The sequence below is a fragment of the Equus asinus genome, chromosome 13 (genome assembly GCF_041296235.1).
Source record: "Equus asinus isolate D_3611 breed Donkey chromosome 13, EquAss-T2T_v2, whole genome shotgun sequence".
In the NCBI taxonomy this organism is placed as follows: domain Eukaryota; kingdom Metazoa; phylum Chordata; class Mammalia; order Perissodactyla; family Equidae; genus Equus; species Equus asinus.
Window position 1 is genome coordinate 11,793,605 of NC_091802.1, and position 18,314 is coordinate 11,811,918.

Genomic DNA, 18,314 nt, shown 5'->3' on the forward strand with positions numbered 1-18,314 from the left:
AATCGGTAATGAAGGAGGCGGGGCCAGTCGGGTCCTCCCAAGTGGGTTCCCGGAGAGGGGAGTGCTGGGGCCGTCCTTGGTCATGAATATGCAGTGACCGTGCTGAATATGCATGAACAGATCAAGATGGCGAGGCCAATTGCTTGTCCGGAAGTAGCTGATATTTATTGAGCGGCCTCCTGGTAGGGGTGGGCATCTCCTGGCCTCTAATGGAGCGCTGTACGGAGCTCTGGTCCTGGATCCCCGGCCTGAACCGGTCGAAGAGGCCTCAGCTCGGAGACCTGCTCCAGAAGGAGGCTGGCCGCTGTCCGGGAGCGATCACGGGACCGCGACAATCCGGGAAAAGCAGATTAGCCGTGGGGCGGGACACAGAAGTCCTGGGGGATTCGAGGTCAAGGCGTCTGAACATTAGGAAATCCTCCCCCTTCTAGAATATTTCAGAAATAAGATGGGGGGCGGGGATCCCAAGGGATTCTCCAATAAGAACAGGGTAGGACTTGCACTCTTCTTCCGAAGCAGAGATGATACCAACTGCACAGCCACATTCAGAGTGATCCTCGTTTGATGTCAATGTCACGTCACCACCCCAAGGGGGAGGGGGGCACAACCACGAGGAAGGGAAACCGACGCTCAGGGAAAAAATGCACACTCCCTTCCCTCAGCACAGCTGCTTGCTCTGTTTGTCTGAAAGCCCCAAACACTCCAGCCCCAATGCTCTTCTCTGCTTCTGAGGGGAAAATCCTCCCCATGGCTCATGGCCTGCCTGCCTCAGCCCCTTTGATGTGCTGCTCAGACCTTATCCCTTAGTTATGCCCTGATCTCCAAGCCCCAGCCTAGACTCCACATCTCTTGGTCCCTAGGTCTTCCAGGCAGTCCCTCTCTACCACATCCCCAAGGTCCCCAAGTCACCCTTGACTCCAAGGGGTTTCCCTCTCCCACACCAGTTCTTTTGCAGTCACTTGTTCTCCTATGTTTGTATTCCAGTCTCTCCTTCTATTTACCCCTGCCCCCCCAACCCCCAGGCTCTCAAGTTCCATCTCACTCCTCCACCTGCCCTTCCCTCTCACAGCTGAGGTTCTGGGCAGTGATGATGGCAATGCTACCCAACACCACCCCTGCCCCCATGATGTCAGAAGGTGCCACATTCTCATAGAGCACATAATACTGCAGCATCAGGGCCACCACCACCTCGGAGTGCAGGACGGCACACACTAGGGCAGGGTGGGCCTTGGTGACCGCATAGCTCACACACACAAAGGAGACCAGGGCAAGGATCCCCACTGCCCCCACACAGGTCCAACTCAGAAGATCATTGGGCAGTATGGGGGTCTGCAGCACAAAGAGGGCTGGCACGGAGACTGCTAGCCCCACCAAGCCAAACAGGAAGGCCACTGTTGGTAGGCAGGAGGGGAAGTTCAGGGAGCGATACACTAGAAGCCCCAGGGACAGTGCCAGGCCACTCAGGAAAGCGAGCACATAGCCCAGGGCGGTGTAGAGGCCCGTGGTCCCCTCCTGCAGCGTCCCTAGTCCAGGTCCCACAATGATGATTAGTCCCAGGGTGCTGCCCAACAGGCCACACCAATCGTAGCCGCTGAGACCCTGGCTCTCGAGGCAGAGGGCGAGGAGGGCAGAGCACACGGTGGAAGAACCTTTGCGGACAGTGGCAGCGTTGCCAGGGGGCACCACCTGAACCGCACTGTAGGCGCATCCAATGCTGAGGACGTTGAGCAGGGCGTGGAGGCAGGCCCGGCCCCGAACATCGGGAGGTCCCAACAGTGGGTCGCCACGCAGTTTAAGTAGCAAGGCAATGGGGAGGTGGAAGAGGCATCGACAGATGAGCAGCTCCAGCGAGGGTAAGTGGGAGGCCTGGTAAGCCATACGGGAGAAGGGGCCCACGAAGCCAGCGGGCAGGCCCCCACCCAGCAGGGCCATGAGCAGGCCCTTGGTGGCATTGGAGGGCCGGCAGCGCTGATGCGAGGGGAGGCTGGGCGGAGTGGAGGGCGGCGATGGCTGGGTGAAGTCGGACAGGTTGAAGTAGGGGTGACTGCCAGCCTGTTAGGGAGAAAGGAGCTCGGGCATTAGGGCAGCCATAGCCCAGAGGACCTGGGGCAAGGCAAATGCCAGGCTGGGGGCTGGGACCCTGTGGGATAGTAGAGGAGCAGGCTGTGTTGCTGAGGAACTCTTGGGAGCTAGAAAGGGCCTGAAAGATGGATGAGGTGGTGCAATGTGGGCCTTGAGCCTCTAAAGCAGGAAGTTGAGAGTGAGCGGTCCTGGAGCACTGAGTTTCTCTGGGTAAATTGTTCCTGGGGAGGAGAAAAAGAGGACCCAGGGATGCTCTGTTGGTTTGAGGAAGGGGAGGCGGCCTCAGATGCTGTGTGTCTGTATGATGTCACAGGTTCCAGAGACATCTGGGTACACCATTATGAATTTCATTTGTGGGTGTCTCTAGGACAGCTGGGAAGTTTTAGGGGAGGAGGGGAAAGGGAACAGCCAGAAGCTACAGGGAGGGGGTCTATGCCCCGCTGGCCTCCACACTCACCATCTTTCCTTGGACTTCCTCCTCTTCTCCTGGGTCAGGGGGCCTGGACCCATGAGAGCTCCAGCCATTGTGACCTGGTTGGAGTGGGGGTGGGGTTCTTCCCTGGAACCTTCCTGAGTGGGGGTGGGCCTGTTTTCTTATTGTTTCCAACTCTGCTTGCTTTATATCTATGTCTTCGACTCCAGAGTTTGTCTGATTCTTTTTTCTCTTCACGAGTTCTGTGTGATGAGACTCCTTTGGTTTTAAGTTAATTTATCTGTGTCTCGCCTTGTTTCAGAAAGGTTTTATGGAATGGAGCTTTGAGGGCCGGCTCCTCTGTCTCCTGAGTTTTGAATTTTTGAACACCGGGGAGGAGTCTCTGAGACTGTCCCTCTGGAGTTTCAGGAATGTGTTTCTTCTGTGTGCTTCCACCTGGTGTTTTGTTGGTGCTGTCCCAGGAGGCCCACACCAAGGCCTGTGCATTTACCCACAAGTATATAGACGTGGATATTTCTGCCGTGGGGACAAAATACCAAGCTGCGTATTCATCTGTGCTGGTAGTCATTATTTGTGCGTGTCAGCGGGGCTGGGGCCTTCCTGGCCTGTGGCCCGGTGGGGGTCCCTGTGCACTTCTGGGGAGGGTGTGTGTTTCTGTTTGTGTGTGTCAAGGGCTGCCCAGTAAGTGTGCTGAGCCTCGATCTGCCGGTTCCACTGGGCCTGACTGTAAGCCTGCCATGTTGTGTGTCTGCGCCCGGAGAGGGTGTGCGTGCTCTGGGTCTGGGCGGTGTGCACCGCTGAGTGAAGGGCGTGCAGGGGGCGGGGGGGTGGGGGTGGGGAGTCCCTTCATAGGGAGTGGGTGGTCGTGCGGCCCTGCGGGGGTGCTGCAGCCAGGCCCGCGCCCCACTCGGTGCCCACCCGTCCGGCGGCCCTGCGCGGCGCCGTTCCCTTCCTGGGATCGGTCCGAGCAAAGGCCGTCGGGCGCGCTTGTCCCAAGCCCAAGCCCCGAGGCTGGTGTCGGTGTCGGCTGCGCTGCGCCGGCCTCCTCTCGGCGGCGGCGGCGGCGCTGGGGGGGGACTGTTTCCGGGGGTGGGGGTGGGGGTAGGACCGGGGCGGGGGGAGCCGATGATGTCAGCGGCGGCGGCGGCGGCGGGGCCGGGCCGGGGCCGGGCGCTGGGGGGGCCGGGGCCGGGGCCGGAGCCGGAGCCGGAGCCGGAGCTGGAGGCGGGCGAAGCCGGAGCGGCCGGGGGCGGCCACGGTGATGAGCCGGGCCTGGCGGACGCGGCGCCATCGCAGTCAGGTGGGCCCCGGCGCGAACCGGGCAGGGCCAGGGCGGACCGGAGCCAACAGCCGGGCGCCCTCCCCGCTGCCCGGCGCCGCGGGGGCCCTAGCCGCGCCCCGCGCCAGACCGCTCCCCTTTGGGGTTGACCTGGGGGCTCAGGGGTCGGGGGCTGAGCCTGGCCCCGCCCCCAGGCGCGCACGGCGCTGGGGGGCGACTAAGGGGGCCCCGGTACGGCATCAGACCGAGCGGTGGCCGGGGGGCGCGATGGCCTGTGGCCGTGGAAGGGGCCGTGCTCACTCCTCATTTGAAGGGTTAATTCTGCAGCCTAGTGTCCCCCTCCCCTTGTAGGGCAGGTTGGGGGTGGGGTGGGGCGGGTGTGAGCCCGGGCCGGCGCTGCAAGCTGCTGGGAGGGCGATGGCGTAGGAGCCAGGCGGAGAGGGGGAGGGGTGGGCCGCGGAGCGCCCCAGAGTTGGGGTGTGCGGGGTGCGCAGGGCGAGCGGGGGCCCCGGAGCCGCCGCGCCGTCGGGGCAGGGTTGTGGCTGTGAGTCCTGCAGATTGTGTGTCTCCTGCTGTGTTGTGGGGCAAGGTAAACCTCTCCTGGGCACCACTGTTTGCTGGTCTGGCAGCCAGGGGTCCGGGTAGGGCCCTACCAGGGCCATGGGGACAGCAAGCCAGATGGAGGGGTGTCCAGTGTTGTGGGGCAGAATTACAAGACGTGGCCCTGTGGCTTTGGGTGACAGGTCTGCAGTCCAAGCAGAGCATAATACATGTGGAGTTTGTTAGATGTAGGGTTTTATGTATGTTTTATACCGGCATGTGTTTTCTTGCACGTATGTCTTGTGCTGCACATATGAACTGTTTATGAACTGTTGTTTTCTGCATAGCTGGCCTGGTGTAAGTGCTCTGGAGGGTACCAGAGTGCGGGGTGTGTGTGCTCGTGTGGAGGCGGTGGTTGTGTACCTTTGAGTCGGAAGGTGTCACGTCTGGGTCCAGTTTCTGTGGTGCTGCTGAGGTGTGGTCCAGTCCTGGTGAGGATGGCCCTCTGGATGGGTTTGTGTGTCTTTGTGAGGAGCAAGTCACATGGGGGGTGCGCCTCTAGAACTCAGGTCTCTGGGATCATGTGGGAAGTGAGAAACCCCAAGGTGTGTCTCAGATACTTGTGGGGCAGCTGGCACTGGTGTGAGGGGCTTTGGGTGGAATGTGCAGGTTGTGTTTATGGGATCATGGGCAGCCGAGCAAGGGAAAGGTTGTGTGTTTGCAACATTCTCTACAGGATTCTTTTGTGACGTTGTTTGTGGGAGCCTGTCTGTGCTGTTGGGCTGGGAGGCGAGCTGGTCAGAAAACACTTGTGGGGAGGGAGGTGGCGTGACAAGGGCAATGTGGGCCTCAGACTGGAGATCAGCACAAGCTGTGTGCGTGCCTGCCTTCTGTGTGTTTAAGTGGCCGTGTGGGGCTGCTGTGGGGATATGTTATGAAGAAGGCAGGGAGATAAATATGGGGCAGAGCAAGGGCAGCCGGCGGGAGGCCTGGGTGTTGTCGTGGTGGCCCAGCTAGTCTTTGTGCAGGGTCTGTGTGCTTGCCCCTCACCGGCCCGCCCAGCATGTCAGGGTCACCGGGAGGAGAGGCCTGGCGGCTGCAAGGAAACTGAGCTTGGACAGAGTGGCTCCTTGGCCATGTTTACGTAAAGGCCGGGTGTGACTCTTGTCACTGAAATGGAAAAAAGAAACACGAAGTTTTCAGTCTCCTCCTCCTGCTTCACCCTCTCTCTGCCCCCCTTACGGGTATCTCTGCTTTTCCGTCTCTTCTGTGACGCACACTGGGCCGCTCCTGCGACTGTGGAAGGGTCTGGGAACGGAATTCGCTCACTAGGCAGATTCCTCAGAACAGGTTTTCCTCACCTTTGGGGCCTGGGCTGTTCTGTAGATGTGTGTGTGTGTGTAAGGGTGAGTGGTGTGCTCCAAGTGTGCACACCACTGTGGACTGCGCCTGGCCAGGCTGGAAAGGTGGATATGCATGGGGGCTGCAGAGGGCACTATGGCAGGGCCCTCCTGCGTGGGGGGTGCTGGCTGCTGTGTGAGGCCTGCACAACAGGTGCACGACAGCCTGGTGGAGGGGAAGGAGGCCTAGACTAGAACTGAGGAGTTCTGGCCCTACCACTTCCTCACTGGCACTTACCCTGAGTGAGCCTCAGTTCCTCATCTGTAAAATGGGGCTAGTTACCTGCCTTGCCTGTCTTCCTACAGAGTGGTAAGTACGTACCACGTGGGAAATGTACCTGGAAAGTAGCTACAAGTGGGGGCTATGCCTGTGCCAGCCACTGTTAGCCCTCTGCCAGCATGGAGCCTCTTCTCGGGCCTTGGCTAATAATAATAGCTGTAAACAGTTATTTAGCACTTACTGTGTACCAGGCACTATTCTCAGTGCTTTTACATACGATCACTTATTTCGTCTTTGCAATGCTCTGTGGAAATAGGTGTTCTAATTACTTCTTTTTTTCAGATGAGATAGCTGAGGCCCAGACAAGTAATTTGCCCAAAGCCACTTAGCTGGGAAGAGGTGAAGCTGGATTTGAACCCAGGCAGTCAGGTTCCAAATCCTGTGCTCTTGTATGCTGTCCTCTGCTACCCTCCTGAAACTTTCTCTGGGCCTTTCTGTGCACCTCCACTACACACAGATGCACACACACACACTTCTCCCCAGTCTCTGCAGAACTTAGCACCTGCGCCACTTCATTTCAGCGGTGTGCTCAAATGGTGACTCAGGGAGGCCCAGCCTGGGGAGCGAGAACCTAATGTCTGCTGCTGAGAGCTGGCCACTGGGGCACAAAATGTTGATGAGCCAGGTGAAGGAGAGCTTGTCTTTGTCCTGTGGGTCAGGGAGGGCCATGAGGGAGGTGTCGTTTGAATTCGATTTTCACATTTCGGAGGGATTTGGGGAAGAGGCTGGGGAAAGGTTGCATTTCTGGTAGGAGAACCAGCGTGGGCAAAAGCATGGGAGTGTGAGACATACTGAGGTTGGAGAGCACACTGCGTGCTTGAGGGGGGCTGACACAAGCAAGACTAGAAAGGAAGATTGGAGCTAGACCCTTGACTGGCTGGCTGAGGAATTTGAGCTTTATTCTGGAGTGAATGGGGACCCGCGAAGGTTTCTGGGCCCAGGAGTGATACCACCTGAGCTGCGTTGGGGAAGCTGGCCCTCAGGGAGAGGAAGGCTGGACGGTGGAAGGTAAGCCTGGAGGCAGGGGAATGGCTGAGGCCATGGCCTTGGACCATGTGAGTGTTACCAAGGCCCTGAGCTAGTGTGGGGCCAGAGATGGGTTGAAGGGAAGGCTTCCAGAGCTATTCCCAAACTGGGCTGCAGATTCGACCAGACTTGGTGACCTCTGGATGTGGGGAGCGAGGGAAAGGGCAGAGTCGGACATGACACAGTTTGCACCTAGTGCAGAGACCTTGTGTGGTGATTTCTGTAACCTGGCCAGCCGTAGGCCCCTTCAGGGGACGATCTGGCAGTATGGAGAGGAAAAGACTCGGCGTCTGAGTTCACGCAGGCCTGGATTTGAATTTTGACTCTACTGGTCACAAGCTGTGTGACCTTGAGCAAGGTGTATCCCTCTGTGAGCCTCAGTTTCCTCATCTGTAAAACTGGGATAAAATAAACAGCGACTTTGGATGGCCACTTTGAGGACATGCTTAAATGAGGCAACACATGTCAAGCCCTGGAAGTATATCAGGCAAAGCATGAAGCCTCAGAAGTGGTCAGGTTATGCTTATCATCCCCGGCCCCTGGCCACCTCCGTCTGGCCCTGAGGATGACTTCCTTCCTGAGGGGGGACAGACTCCAGCAGACTTTGAAGAAGGCAGTTCCATTCATTCACTAAATTTTTTTTAATCCCCCATTATGTCTCAGGCGCTGTTCTAAGCACTGGAAGTTGCAGTAAACAAACCAGACAAAAATCTCCCTTCCCTTGGAGGGTACATTCTAGAGATAAATGAACAACGTGTTTACTAAGTGCCAAGAAGAAAAAGTCGGGGAGAGGGATAGGAAGTTTGGGGAGGTAGGGTGTGACCAGGGAAGGCCTCCAGGAGAATGTGACTTTTGATTCAAGGCTTCAAGGAGGTGGGGCAGCAAGGCAGGAGGCTATCTGAGGAAAGAACATTCCAGGCAAAAGGAACAGCAAGAAGTAGAGTGTGTCTGGTGGCAGTGCTCAGATGCCCCCCTCAGTCACACTTCTAAGATCACACAGCCAGTCAAGAGTAGAGAAATGGTAAAAACAAATAAAAAACTAAAAACCACAGAGCCACCAAACCTACCGTGAAGCCTGATTTCTGCCTCTTTTTCTTCACCACTTCCCCCCACCATTTTCCGGGTCTGAGTTCCAAAATGATAAGGAGAGCTAGCACTTACTGAGCATTTACCGTGTGCCACACACTCTTCTAGATACTGCCGACAACCCTACGATGAGAGCTGTTCATTATCCCACCTTGTCGACAAGGAAACTGAGATCCAGAGAGGTTAAGCAGCTTGCCCAGGGTCATATAGCTAGTGTCTTCTCCATCTCCCATAAGCCCTTGCAGGACAGTGGCTAGTGATGGGGCAGATGAACTCAGGAGAGCTAGGTCCAAACCCTGACTTGGTTAGTCATGAAACCAGGGGTACATCACCCTACCACTACATTCTACCTGAAAGTGAGGAGTTTAGAGCATTTAAAGCCTCAGTTTCCTCACCTCTGCAATGGGGTGATGATAGTCCCTGCCTCCCTGTGGGCCTTTTGAGTGTTGAAATGAGAGGATGCAGATAAAATGCTTGCACTGTGGCATGTAATAAGCATTTCATAAATGGCAGCTATAAGTACCATGATGATGTTGATTCTAGGTGATCTCTAAGGGCCAGACCAGCTTTGACCTCTGTGGTTCGAAGAAGCCCTGACAGGCCTGCTCCACGCACCTTGGGAGCACACAGCCACGCCTCAGTAGGCACTGAGCCCGCTGCACAGGTTGTGCAGGTAGGCAGGCCCGGCCAAGAGGGTAACGGGGGCTGGACTCAAACCTCTGCTTTGCTCACCTGTGCAGGGCCGCTGCCTCCTGGAGGAAGGAGCCCATCTAATTTTTTCTCGCTTCCTCTAATTTTCAGAAAGATGCTAGATGGGCTAGTGGGGGCCCTAGTGAGTGCTGTTGAGAGAAAAACACAGCAGTTTTTCTATACATTCTACTCACAACACTTCTGATACCAAATGTGTGGGGTTTTCCCACACTGACCAATTCTCTGACACCAGCTGGGTGTCCCACAATTCCACTGAATTCTGGCACCCTACTCAGAGACAGCATCAGATCCTACAAGTTAAGGACTCAGTCCCACAAGACTGCCCCCACTTCAGATGCCAGTTGCAAGTCTGGGCCTCCTGTCCTTCTGACTGACCAGCTATAAATTGAAGTTTCCCATGGCCCCTCCTCAGATTCGATAATTGCTAGTATGGCTCATAGAACTGAGGGAAACACTTACTTACGTTTACTGGTTTCTTGTATAAAAGGATGTGATAACACAGATGAATAGCCAGATGAAGAGGTACATAGGGTGAGGTCTAGAAGGGTCCTGAGTATAGGAGCATCTGTTTTCACGAAGTTGGGGCGCACCACCCTCATGACATGTGGATGTGTTTACCAACTCAAAAGCTCTCTGAACCCCATGGTTTAGGGATTTTTATGGAGGCTTCATCACGTAGGCGTGATCAATTATTAACTCAGTCTCCGGGCCCTCTCTCCTCCCCAGAGGTTGGGGGCCGGGGCTGAAAGTTCCAAGCTTCTAATCATGGCTTGGTCTTTCTAGTGACCAGCCCCTGTTCTGAAGCCATCCAGGAGCCCACCAAGAGTCACCTCATTAGAACCAAAGATGCTCCTGTCACCCAGGAAACACCAAGGGATTTAGGAGCTTGGTGTTAGGAACCAGGGTCAAAGACCAAATGTTAGAACAGAAGATGCTGCTAGCACCCCATCACTTGGGAAATTACAAGAGTTTTAGGAGCTGCGTGTCAGGAACAGGGATGAAGAGCAAATATATATACTTCTTATTATATCACAATATCACAGCTGTAAACGTCATTCTTCCTGATGTGGTACAGTCAAGAACACAGCCTTTGGAGCCAAACTTCCTGGGATCAGGATCCAGCCCTGCTACTAACTGGTTGTATATCCTTGGGCGAGCTACCCGGCATCTCTCAGCCTCAGTCTGTCAATTTAAAATGGAGAAGTGCTGAGGAGCAGATGAGGTGGTGCAAGAAAAGCACTGACTCTTGGGGGTCCCAGTGGGCAAGGGGCTATCACGGAAGGGAGTGGGAGTCCTTGCTGTTTTTCCTCAGTTTATGACCAGAACTGAACACCAGCCCACAAGTGGAGCAGTAGGGGCGAGGGGGGCTTCCCCAGGATTCCTGACCCATCTGCAATCCAGCAACTGACAAGGTAACACTTGACACAGTGCTGGCATGTGCCTGGCAGTTGGGGCTCTTAGAACTTTGGGATATCACTCCTCTTTACCACCTTCCTCCTCCTCCAGGAGAGGAGTCAGAGCAATCTTTTGGGAACATGAATCGGGCTGTGGAAGGAAGGTCTTTCAGTCCAGATAGTATGCGTAATACATGGGAAAAGAGCTTTTTGGGGGGCGTGGGAATTGTATGAGGTACTCCTGATGCAGGACTCCTCAGAGGACATGTGTGACCCAGGGCATTCAGAAGGAGAGAGCTCCCACGCTTCGTGGAGGGTGGACGATGGGCTGAGACCTCTGCTCTCAGATCAGCAGGCCTGGCTCTGTGAACAGGCCCCACCTGTTATTACCAGCTCTATGTGACTTTGGCCAAGTCACTCTCTGACTCTGAAACTCAAATCTTCAACTGAAAAATGGGACCCCAAAGCGCTGTCTGTGCCCACACAAGAGAAACAGCTGTGAGGTGCTTTCTGTGTGGTGACTGCCACAGCTCATGTTTGGGTCATCTGGTATTCCTTTGGGTGAGCCTCCCAGAAAGAGGTGAGGTAGGGGTTACGTTCCCTCCCCCCATTTTTTTTTTTTTTAAGGAAGATTAGCCCTGAGCTAACATCTATTGCCAATCCTCCTCTTTTTGCTGAGGAAGACTGGCCCTGAGCTAACATCTGTGCCCATCTTCCTCTAACTTTATATGTGGGATGCCTACCACAGCATGGCTTGCCAAGCGGTGCCATGTCTGCACCCAGAATCTGAACCGGCGAACCCTGGGCCACCGAAGTGGAACGGGTGAACTTAACCACTGCGCCACTGGGCCAGCCCACCTCCCCCCTTTTTAAGCCAAAGTCCCAAGGCTGCAAGCTCTCAGAGTAAGGAGTGGGACATGAGCCTCCTCACTCTGAGTCTGGTGGCCTTTCCAGTGCCCTCCAGAGACTGGAGCAAGTTGGCACGTATGTATGAATCCATGGTCTTTGGTAGTCGCATGACACCTGGATCAGAAACCCCCTCTGAGATTTGTGAGTCTGGTGTGTGTGAGAAGAGGTCCTCTCCTACTCTGAATATCTAGCAGCTTGATCCAATAAAAAAGCTCTAGCAAATCTATTTTGATATGTAAATGAGACTATTATAATAAAAGAAAACATGCAAATCTCTGATTTCCTTTGAGCCCAAAGATTGGGCCAAAGGGACTTGAGAGTGATCCAACAGGCTTCCCTGGACCTATGGGATTGAACTATGCTGCTGTATCATTTTGAGGTACATTGGGAATATGCAAATTATCTTGTTCCTGTACTTCTTGGGGCCAGCAGAACAAGGCTTTGCAATAATCTGTGTGACCTCCTAGGTCTCATTGGATGCAGCTAAACAAATAGCCTGACGGAGGGTCAGGGTCTGCAGAGCAGCCCAGGCATCCTCTCTGACCCCAAGTGCTGTACCACCCCCCACCACCTGGGGTCCTTTCCTTCCCAGTTCCCTTCCTGAGGACATGGTTTCTGTTTCTCCACAGAAGGAAGAGGCCCTGCAGAAGGGACTCGCTGAGCCACCCCCACTCCACTCCATGTTGGCTGTGCTCTCAGGTGAGACGGTGCAAGAGGTCTGCATCTAGGAGAAATTGGATCTAAGGCAGCAGGCCAGCAAGGGCAGCCATTTTGTCTAAGCTGGGAAGTCCTGTGAAATGGTCATCAGTAGTTGTGGGGGCTCTTTCCTCCTTCCAATGAGACAGAAGTGTCCATTGCTTACCTCTCTAGTCTGTGACTTTGGAGGTTTTGACCCCTTGACCTTCATCATGACCTGAGGTATCCCTGGCCTCTTCCAGCCCCACTGGCCAGACGTAGGTGGCTAAGGTTAACCCCTGACTTCTGTGACCAGAAGTAAGCCTTCCTCTAGTCTCTGACCAACAACCTCCAACCCCCTTGCAGCTCATCTCCCTGGTTTTAGAGGCCCCTGCCCTCTGCCTGGCCTCTGAGACCCTCCCCTGGCCTCTTCTCCTCCATCTAGGCTGGCGCCATGCCCCCCCCTGCAGAGGTGACGGATCCGTCCCATGCCCCCGCCGTCCTGCGCCAGCTCAATGAGCAGCGGCTCCGTGGCCTCTTCTGTGACGTCACCCTCATAGCCGGAGACACCAAGTTCCCTGCTCACCGCAGCGTCCTGGCTGCTTCTAGTCCCTTCTTCAGAGAGGCCCTGCTGGCTTCAGCCCCACTGCCCCTCCCACCAGTTACTGGGGGCTCGGCCCCCAACCCTGCCACCACCACAGCTGCCTCCTCCTCCTCCTCCTCTTCCTCCTCCTCCTCTTCCTCTTCCTCCTCCTCCTCCTCTTCCTCCTCCTCTCCCCCTCCAGCCTCACCCCCTGCATCATCCCCTCCCCGGGTCCTGGAGCTGCCAGGGGTCCCAGCAGCTGCCTTCTCTGATGTCCTCAATTTCATCTACAGTGCCCGGCTTGCACTACCTGGCGGTGGAGGGGACGGGGCAGCTGTGGCAGAGATCGGAGCTCTGGGGCGGCGTCTGGGCATCTCCCGCCTGCAGGGCCTCGGGGAGGGAGGTGATGCCTGGGTACCTCCTGCCCCAGCCCCCATGGCCACCTCGCAGCCTGAAGAGGACAGCTTCGGGCCTGGGCCTAGGCCAGCTGGGGAATGGGAGAGTGACAGGGCTGAGGCCCAGGCTTCTGACTCGCAGCCCACCCTGCCCCGGCAGCCCCTCCCCTGCCCCCGATGTGGGAAAAGCTTCATCCATCCCAAGCGGCTACAGACCCATGAGGCACAGTGCAGACGGGGGGCCAGCACTCAGGGGTCTGCAGGGCTGACAGCCGGGGGCTCAGGCCCCAGTGGTCCTGCAGGAGTGGACGCCTCAGCCCTGCCCCCACCAGTGGGCTTCCGTGGTGGCCCGGAGCACGTGGTGAAGGTGGTGGGTGGCCACGTGCTGTATGTGTGCGCGGCCTGCGAGCGTTCCTACGTGACCCTGTCCAGCCTGAAGCGGCACAGTAATGTACACTCGTGGCGGAGGAAGTACCCCTGCCGCTATTGTGAGAAGGTGTTCGCCCTGGCTGAGTACCGCACCAAGCATGAGGTGTGGCACACCGGGGAACGCAGGTGAGTGGCCTTGAGGGCCTGGATGGGGTGGGTGGAGGGGGAGGGGTCAAGGGTCAGCACTCAGGGACCACATGGACAAGGGAGGGAATGGGCAGAGGGTGGGACCTAGACAATCATCCTGAGACTGGCCTACTCCATCACTCACCTGTCATCCTCCCTCCAGCCCAACTTCTTTCTGTTGATGTTTATTAGCACCTCTAGGTGCCATGTCCTGGCTTGGTGGTGTGGAGAAGGCCGAGGAGGAAAGAGAAAGTTGCCCTCATAGGAAAGGACTAGGGAGAGTGCAAGCATGTCCACCAATAGTTTTAATATGTATTCCAGAATGTGTCCCTGTTCATAAGACATTTCCCCATCCTGTCATTTGAGCTTCAAAAAAAAGTTTGTGAGTTAGGCAAGGTGTGTGATTCTTCCTGGTTCACAGATGGAATGGCTGAGGCCTAGTATCTCACAGCTGAGCTAGGATTAGGGTCCCTCCTGAGGCTGGCCGAGTGAGACAGCAGCATAAAAGGAGAGTGAGCAAATGGCTTGGGCAGTTAGAAGTCTGAGTGGAGGGCAGTAGAGGACATGGGAAGCTGAGGCCCAGGCTTCAGGGCCCCTGACTCAAATGGCTCTGTCCCTGCCCTGTTCCCTGCTGTCCTGGCCCAGGTACCAGTGCATCTTCTGCTGGGAGACCTTTGTCACTTATTATAACCTGAAGACCCACCAGCGAGCCTTCCACGGCATTAGCCCTGGCCTCCTGGCCAGTGAGAAGACACCCAATGGAGGTTATAAGCCCAAGCTCAACACCCTCAAGCTGTACCGCCTGCTCCCCATGCGGGCAGCCAAGAGGCCCTACAAGACCTACAGCCAGGGAGCCCCCGAGGCCCCCCTTTCTCCAAGCCTCAACACACCGGCCCCTGCAGCAATGCCAGCCAGCCCACCACCTGGACCCCCGCCTGCCCCAGAGCCTGGCCCGCCACCCTCTGTCATCACTTTTGCCCACCCAGCTCCATCTGTCATTGTTCATGGGGGCAGTAGCAGTGGTGGAACAGGGGGTGGGCCAGCCAGCACAGGGGGGGCCCAAGCCGCCTCGGTCATCACTTACACTGCTCCCCCGAGGCCTCCCAAAAAACGTGAGTACCCCCCTCCTCCTCCCGAGCCTGCAGCCACACCAGCCAGCGTAGCCACAGCGGGCAGCCCAGCAACAGCCGCAGGGCCCGCCACAGCCACGGAGGAGGCCAAGGGCCGGAACCCACGGGCCGGAAGGACTCTGACCTACACAGCCAAGCCAGCTGGAGGGATTGGCGGGGGCGGGGGTCCCCCTGCAGGGCCTGGCCGAGGCCCCTCTCAGCTACAGGCTCCACCTCCACTGTGTCAGATCACTGTGCGAATCGGTGAGGAGGCCATTGTCAAGCGCCGCATCTCAGAAACTGACCTGCGTCCTGGGGAGCTGAGCGGAGAGGACATGGAGGAGAGTGAGGAGGATGATGAAGAGGACGACGATGATGAGGACGAGGAGGAGGAGGAGGAATCAAAGGCTGGTGGGGAGGACCAGCTCTGGAGGCCCTACTACTCATACAAGCCCAAGCGCAAGGCTGGAGCTACAGGTGCAGGCAGCAGTGGGGGCAGCGGGATGCCCAGAGGCCGCCGGCCACCACGCTGGAGACAGAAGCTGGAACGCAGGAGCTGGGAGGAGACCCCCGCGGCTGAAGGCCCCACAGGGCGTGCCCGTGGCGAGCGGAGGCACCGCTGTGGGGACTGTGCCCAGACATTTGCCACCCTGAGGAAGCTGCGAAAGCACCAGGAGGCCCACAGTGGAGGTTCCCATGGCTCCCGGGCTGGACGTAGGCCTTCCACCCGCTTTGCCTGCCCTCACTGCGCCAAGGTGTGCAAGACGGCAGCCGCCCTGAGCCGCCACGGGCAGAGGCATGCTGCCGAGCGGCCCGGGGGCACCCCCACACCTGTCATTGCCTACTCCAAGGGCAGCACCGGCACCAGACCTGGGGATGTCAAGGAAGAAGCCCCCCAAGAGATGCAAGTCTCCTCATCCAGTGGGGAGGCAGGTGGCGGGAGTGCTGCTGCTGAGGAAGCTTCCAAGACCGCCTCACTCCAGGACCCTGTCATCTCGGGGGGTGAGGAGCCCCCAGTGGTGGGAGGAGGGGGCACCTATGCCTACCCACCTGTGCAGGAATTTCCACTGGCTCTAATTGGGGGTGGCCGGGAACCTGGCGGTGGCAGGGGAAAACCTGGGAGTGAGGGGCCAGTGGGGGCTGGGGAGGGGGACCGCATGGAGGCAATGGGGGCTGCCAAAGTCACCTTCTACCCTGAGCCCTACCCACTAGTCTATGGCCCCCAGCTCCTTGCCGCCTACCCTTACAACTTCAGCAACTTGGCTGCTCTCCCGGTTGCTCTTAACATGGTCCTACCTGATGAGAAGGGAGGGGGGGCCCTTCCCTTCCTCCCAGGGGTCTTTGGCTACACAGTCAATCCTCAAGCAGCACCCCCTACCCCCCCAACGCCACCCCCCCCAACTCTTCCTCCACCAGTGCCCCCTAAGGGAGAAGGGGAAAGGGCAGGGGTCGAGAGAACCCAGAAGGGAGATGTGGGGTGAGCTCTTGGCCCAGATCCCCCCTTTCACCAGATGCCACCCTCCCTGAACCCCCCGCCACTACCAGCTCCCTGGCCTCCCTGCCCCTTGGGAGTCCCTCTACACTCTTGTGCAGGGACTTGGGGGCCCCTGGAGCTCAGGGGTCAGGCTGCTTTGTGTGAGATTGTAGTTTTCCCATCTCCTGGGAAGGGATCTTTGGTGGTTCCCCTCTCAGTTCTCCTCCAGGGAATGGCCTCCATGAGGGGCAGGGCCAGCTCCCATCCCTTCTCCAGCCCTTGGGGCAACTGAGCAATATACTTATAAGAATCTCTACTCATGGCCCCCACCAGCTCTGAATGTCTAACCCGACCCCCTAATTCGTAAACCTAGGGGGAAACCATCTCTCTCCCATAATGATCCCCTCTCATTCTGAAGCTTTCTCTAAGCCCTTCCCCAGATGCTTCCTAGCACATTCCATTCTTCATGGCCCAGGGCCTGGACCAGACCATTGTGATACCTGACACCCCCCACCTGGGAACATGGCTTTGGATTCCATTCTTCCCAAGCGTGGGTTTCTATGTCCGTTTCCTTCACGTTAAGATGCCATGCCTTCCTTGGCTTCCATGCCTTTGGATCTTCCATATTCTTCCTCATACTCCTAGACTCTGGAGATGGCCTCTCCCAATCCAGGTCAAGGAGGTGTTGCGGGGAGGGTGAACCTACCTGTCTGTTCCATGGCTGAGTACTTTCCCAGCCCAGGGCAGCATCAATCTTGGCCCTATCTTGACCCCCAAATCTAGTGAGCCCCAGATTCTTCCAAGGCAAAAGAGGTGAGTAGAGCACACCTCTTCCTGCCTCTGCATATGGCCTCTTCTGGGATAAACCAGATTTGGGGGCCAGGAGGGAGGAGCTCCATATGGGATGGGGAAGGGAATCTACTTTCTCCCTGTTTTTTCCTGATGGTTTCTCCCAGACTAGACCAAATAGCCAGAAAAATGATGGGAGTTGGATGGGTGGGTAAGCCCAAGATTTGCACATGACCTCCCATCCTTACCCTTACCCTCATCTTCCCCAGTGTCGCTCTCCTCACCAATCACTCCAGATGGTTTTTGGGAAACCATCCTACTCCCTTGGTGGGCTTTGGGGTATCCCCACCAACTTTCCCTCCAAAATAGCACCTTACACCCCATTTTTGACTCAGTTCCCCACACCCAAAGATCCCAGCCTAGGGATGGGGTGCAGGGACCTTAAGTAGTCCCTAATCCCTAATTTGCACTAGTTAACCCTGGTCAGGGGTCCCTATGTTTCCTTCCAGTGGGGGAGTTGAAGAAATGTTTGCTCCTAATTCTCTTTGATAACTGGGCCTCCCCTCTCTGTGATTGGATGAACGTTTCCCATCCCACCCACCCCTGCCTCAAAAAAACCCACACAAAAAAAACAAAACAAAACAGCTCACAGGGGAGAGCAAATTTGGGGGAGCAAATTTGACAAATGGGAACTAGAGGAGTGCAGTTTTAAAAGGGGAAAAGTTGCTGTCATCAAAATGGCAGCCTTTTTCCCAGCTACTGTTTTCTGGGGCCAAGATGGCTGCCCTCTCAACAGATGCTGAAAGGGCAAGATCATGGCTTTTGGAGGGAGGTGAGTTTGGGGGAGGGACAGGAGCATCTTCCTGCTACCCCTTACCCTCCCAGCATACAGGACGGGGAAGGTTTTCGACAGGCTCCCTGAATGTTAACCATGGAGGAGTGTCGCTCCTTCACTCCTCCTCTGTCTCTTTGCACTTTTCTTGGTCTTGGCCACAGTCCGAGTGAAGAGTTTCCTACTGAATGTACCAAGTTCGAATTTTTAAGGGGGGAAAAAAGTTTAAAACAGGGAAAAATGCAAAAAATATCACTAAAAAATTCCCACAGATCTTGTTTCTGGCACTTTAGAAAAACTACGAAAAAAGTACATAATAAAGAATACATATATATATATCTACACACAAATTATATATATATACACACACACACACACACACACACACAGCGGAACCACAGAGAGACTGAGGAAGGCCTTGGAGGCAGGGGGCAGATGCGATGACAGTCCCCCCATATCCTTAACCTGTACTCCTCTGAGGCAAAAAGGCACAGGAGATGGAAGGGGTTGAGGATGGACTGGGGAATCTGAATTTCAGAACAGGTCAAAATTCCAAAACCATGGACATTTTGGGAGAACTGAGATTGTAGACATTTATTTTTCTGAATATATGATTTAGGAAAATAGTTTCCAGAATTTGGTGGTTCTGGGCAACAAGTGAGATTGTGGCGAAATGGAGATTAAAAATATATGTATCTGAGCTGGGGGACTTGAATATTGTGCATTTCAGATGTTGGAAATTTGGGATTTTGCAATTTTGTC

At 56.1% G+C, this 18,314-nt stretch overlaps 2 protein-coding genes across 9 annotated transcripts; one reads left to right on the plus strand and one right to left on the minus strand.

Moving 5' to 3' along the window:
• Positions 1–108: 108 nt before the first annotated feature.
• SLC35G6 (solute carrier family 35 member G6) lies at positions 109–2,607 on the minus strand. Its single transcript, XM_070482184.1, has 3 exons — positions 2,540–2,607; positions 2,104–2,140; positions 109–2,052 (listed from the first exon to the last, which is right to left on the minus strand). Exons 1-3 carry the CDS (start codon positions 2,605–2,607, stop codon positions 1,039–1,041), a joined length of 1,119 nt encoding a protein of 372 aa, XP_070338285.1. The 3' UTR covers positions 109–1,038.
• A 1,050-nt stretch (positions 2,608–3,657) lies between these two features.
• ZBTB4 (zinc finger and BTB domain containing 4) lies at positions 3,658–17,939 on the plus strand. 8 transcript variants are annotated; one of them, XM_044745900.2, is made up of 4 exons: positions 3,658–3,815; positions 11,770–11,839; positions 12,261–13,348; positions 13,994–17,939. In XM_044745900.2, the coding sequence occupies exons 3-4, from the start codon at positions 12,270–12,272 to the stop codon at positions 15,936–15,938; spliced, it is 3,024 nt and encodes a 1,007-aa protein (XP_044601835.2). In that variant the 5' UTR covers positions 3,658–3,815; positions 11,770–11,839; positions 12,261–12,269; the 3' UTR covers positions 15,939–17,939. The 8 variants fall into 8 exon arrangements, with proteins under 8 accessions (XP_044601835.2, XP_044601840.1, XP_070338519.1 ...); XM_044745905.2 differs by having other exon boundaries at positions 12,692–13,348; XM_070482418.1 differs by lacking the exon at positions 3,658–3,815 and adding an exon at positions 4,274–4,383.
• Positions 17,940–18,314: the final 375 nt, after the last annotated feature.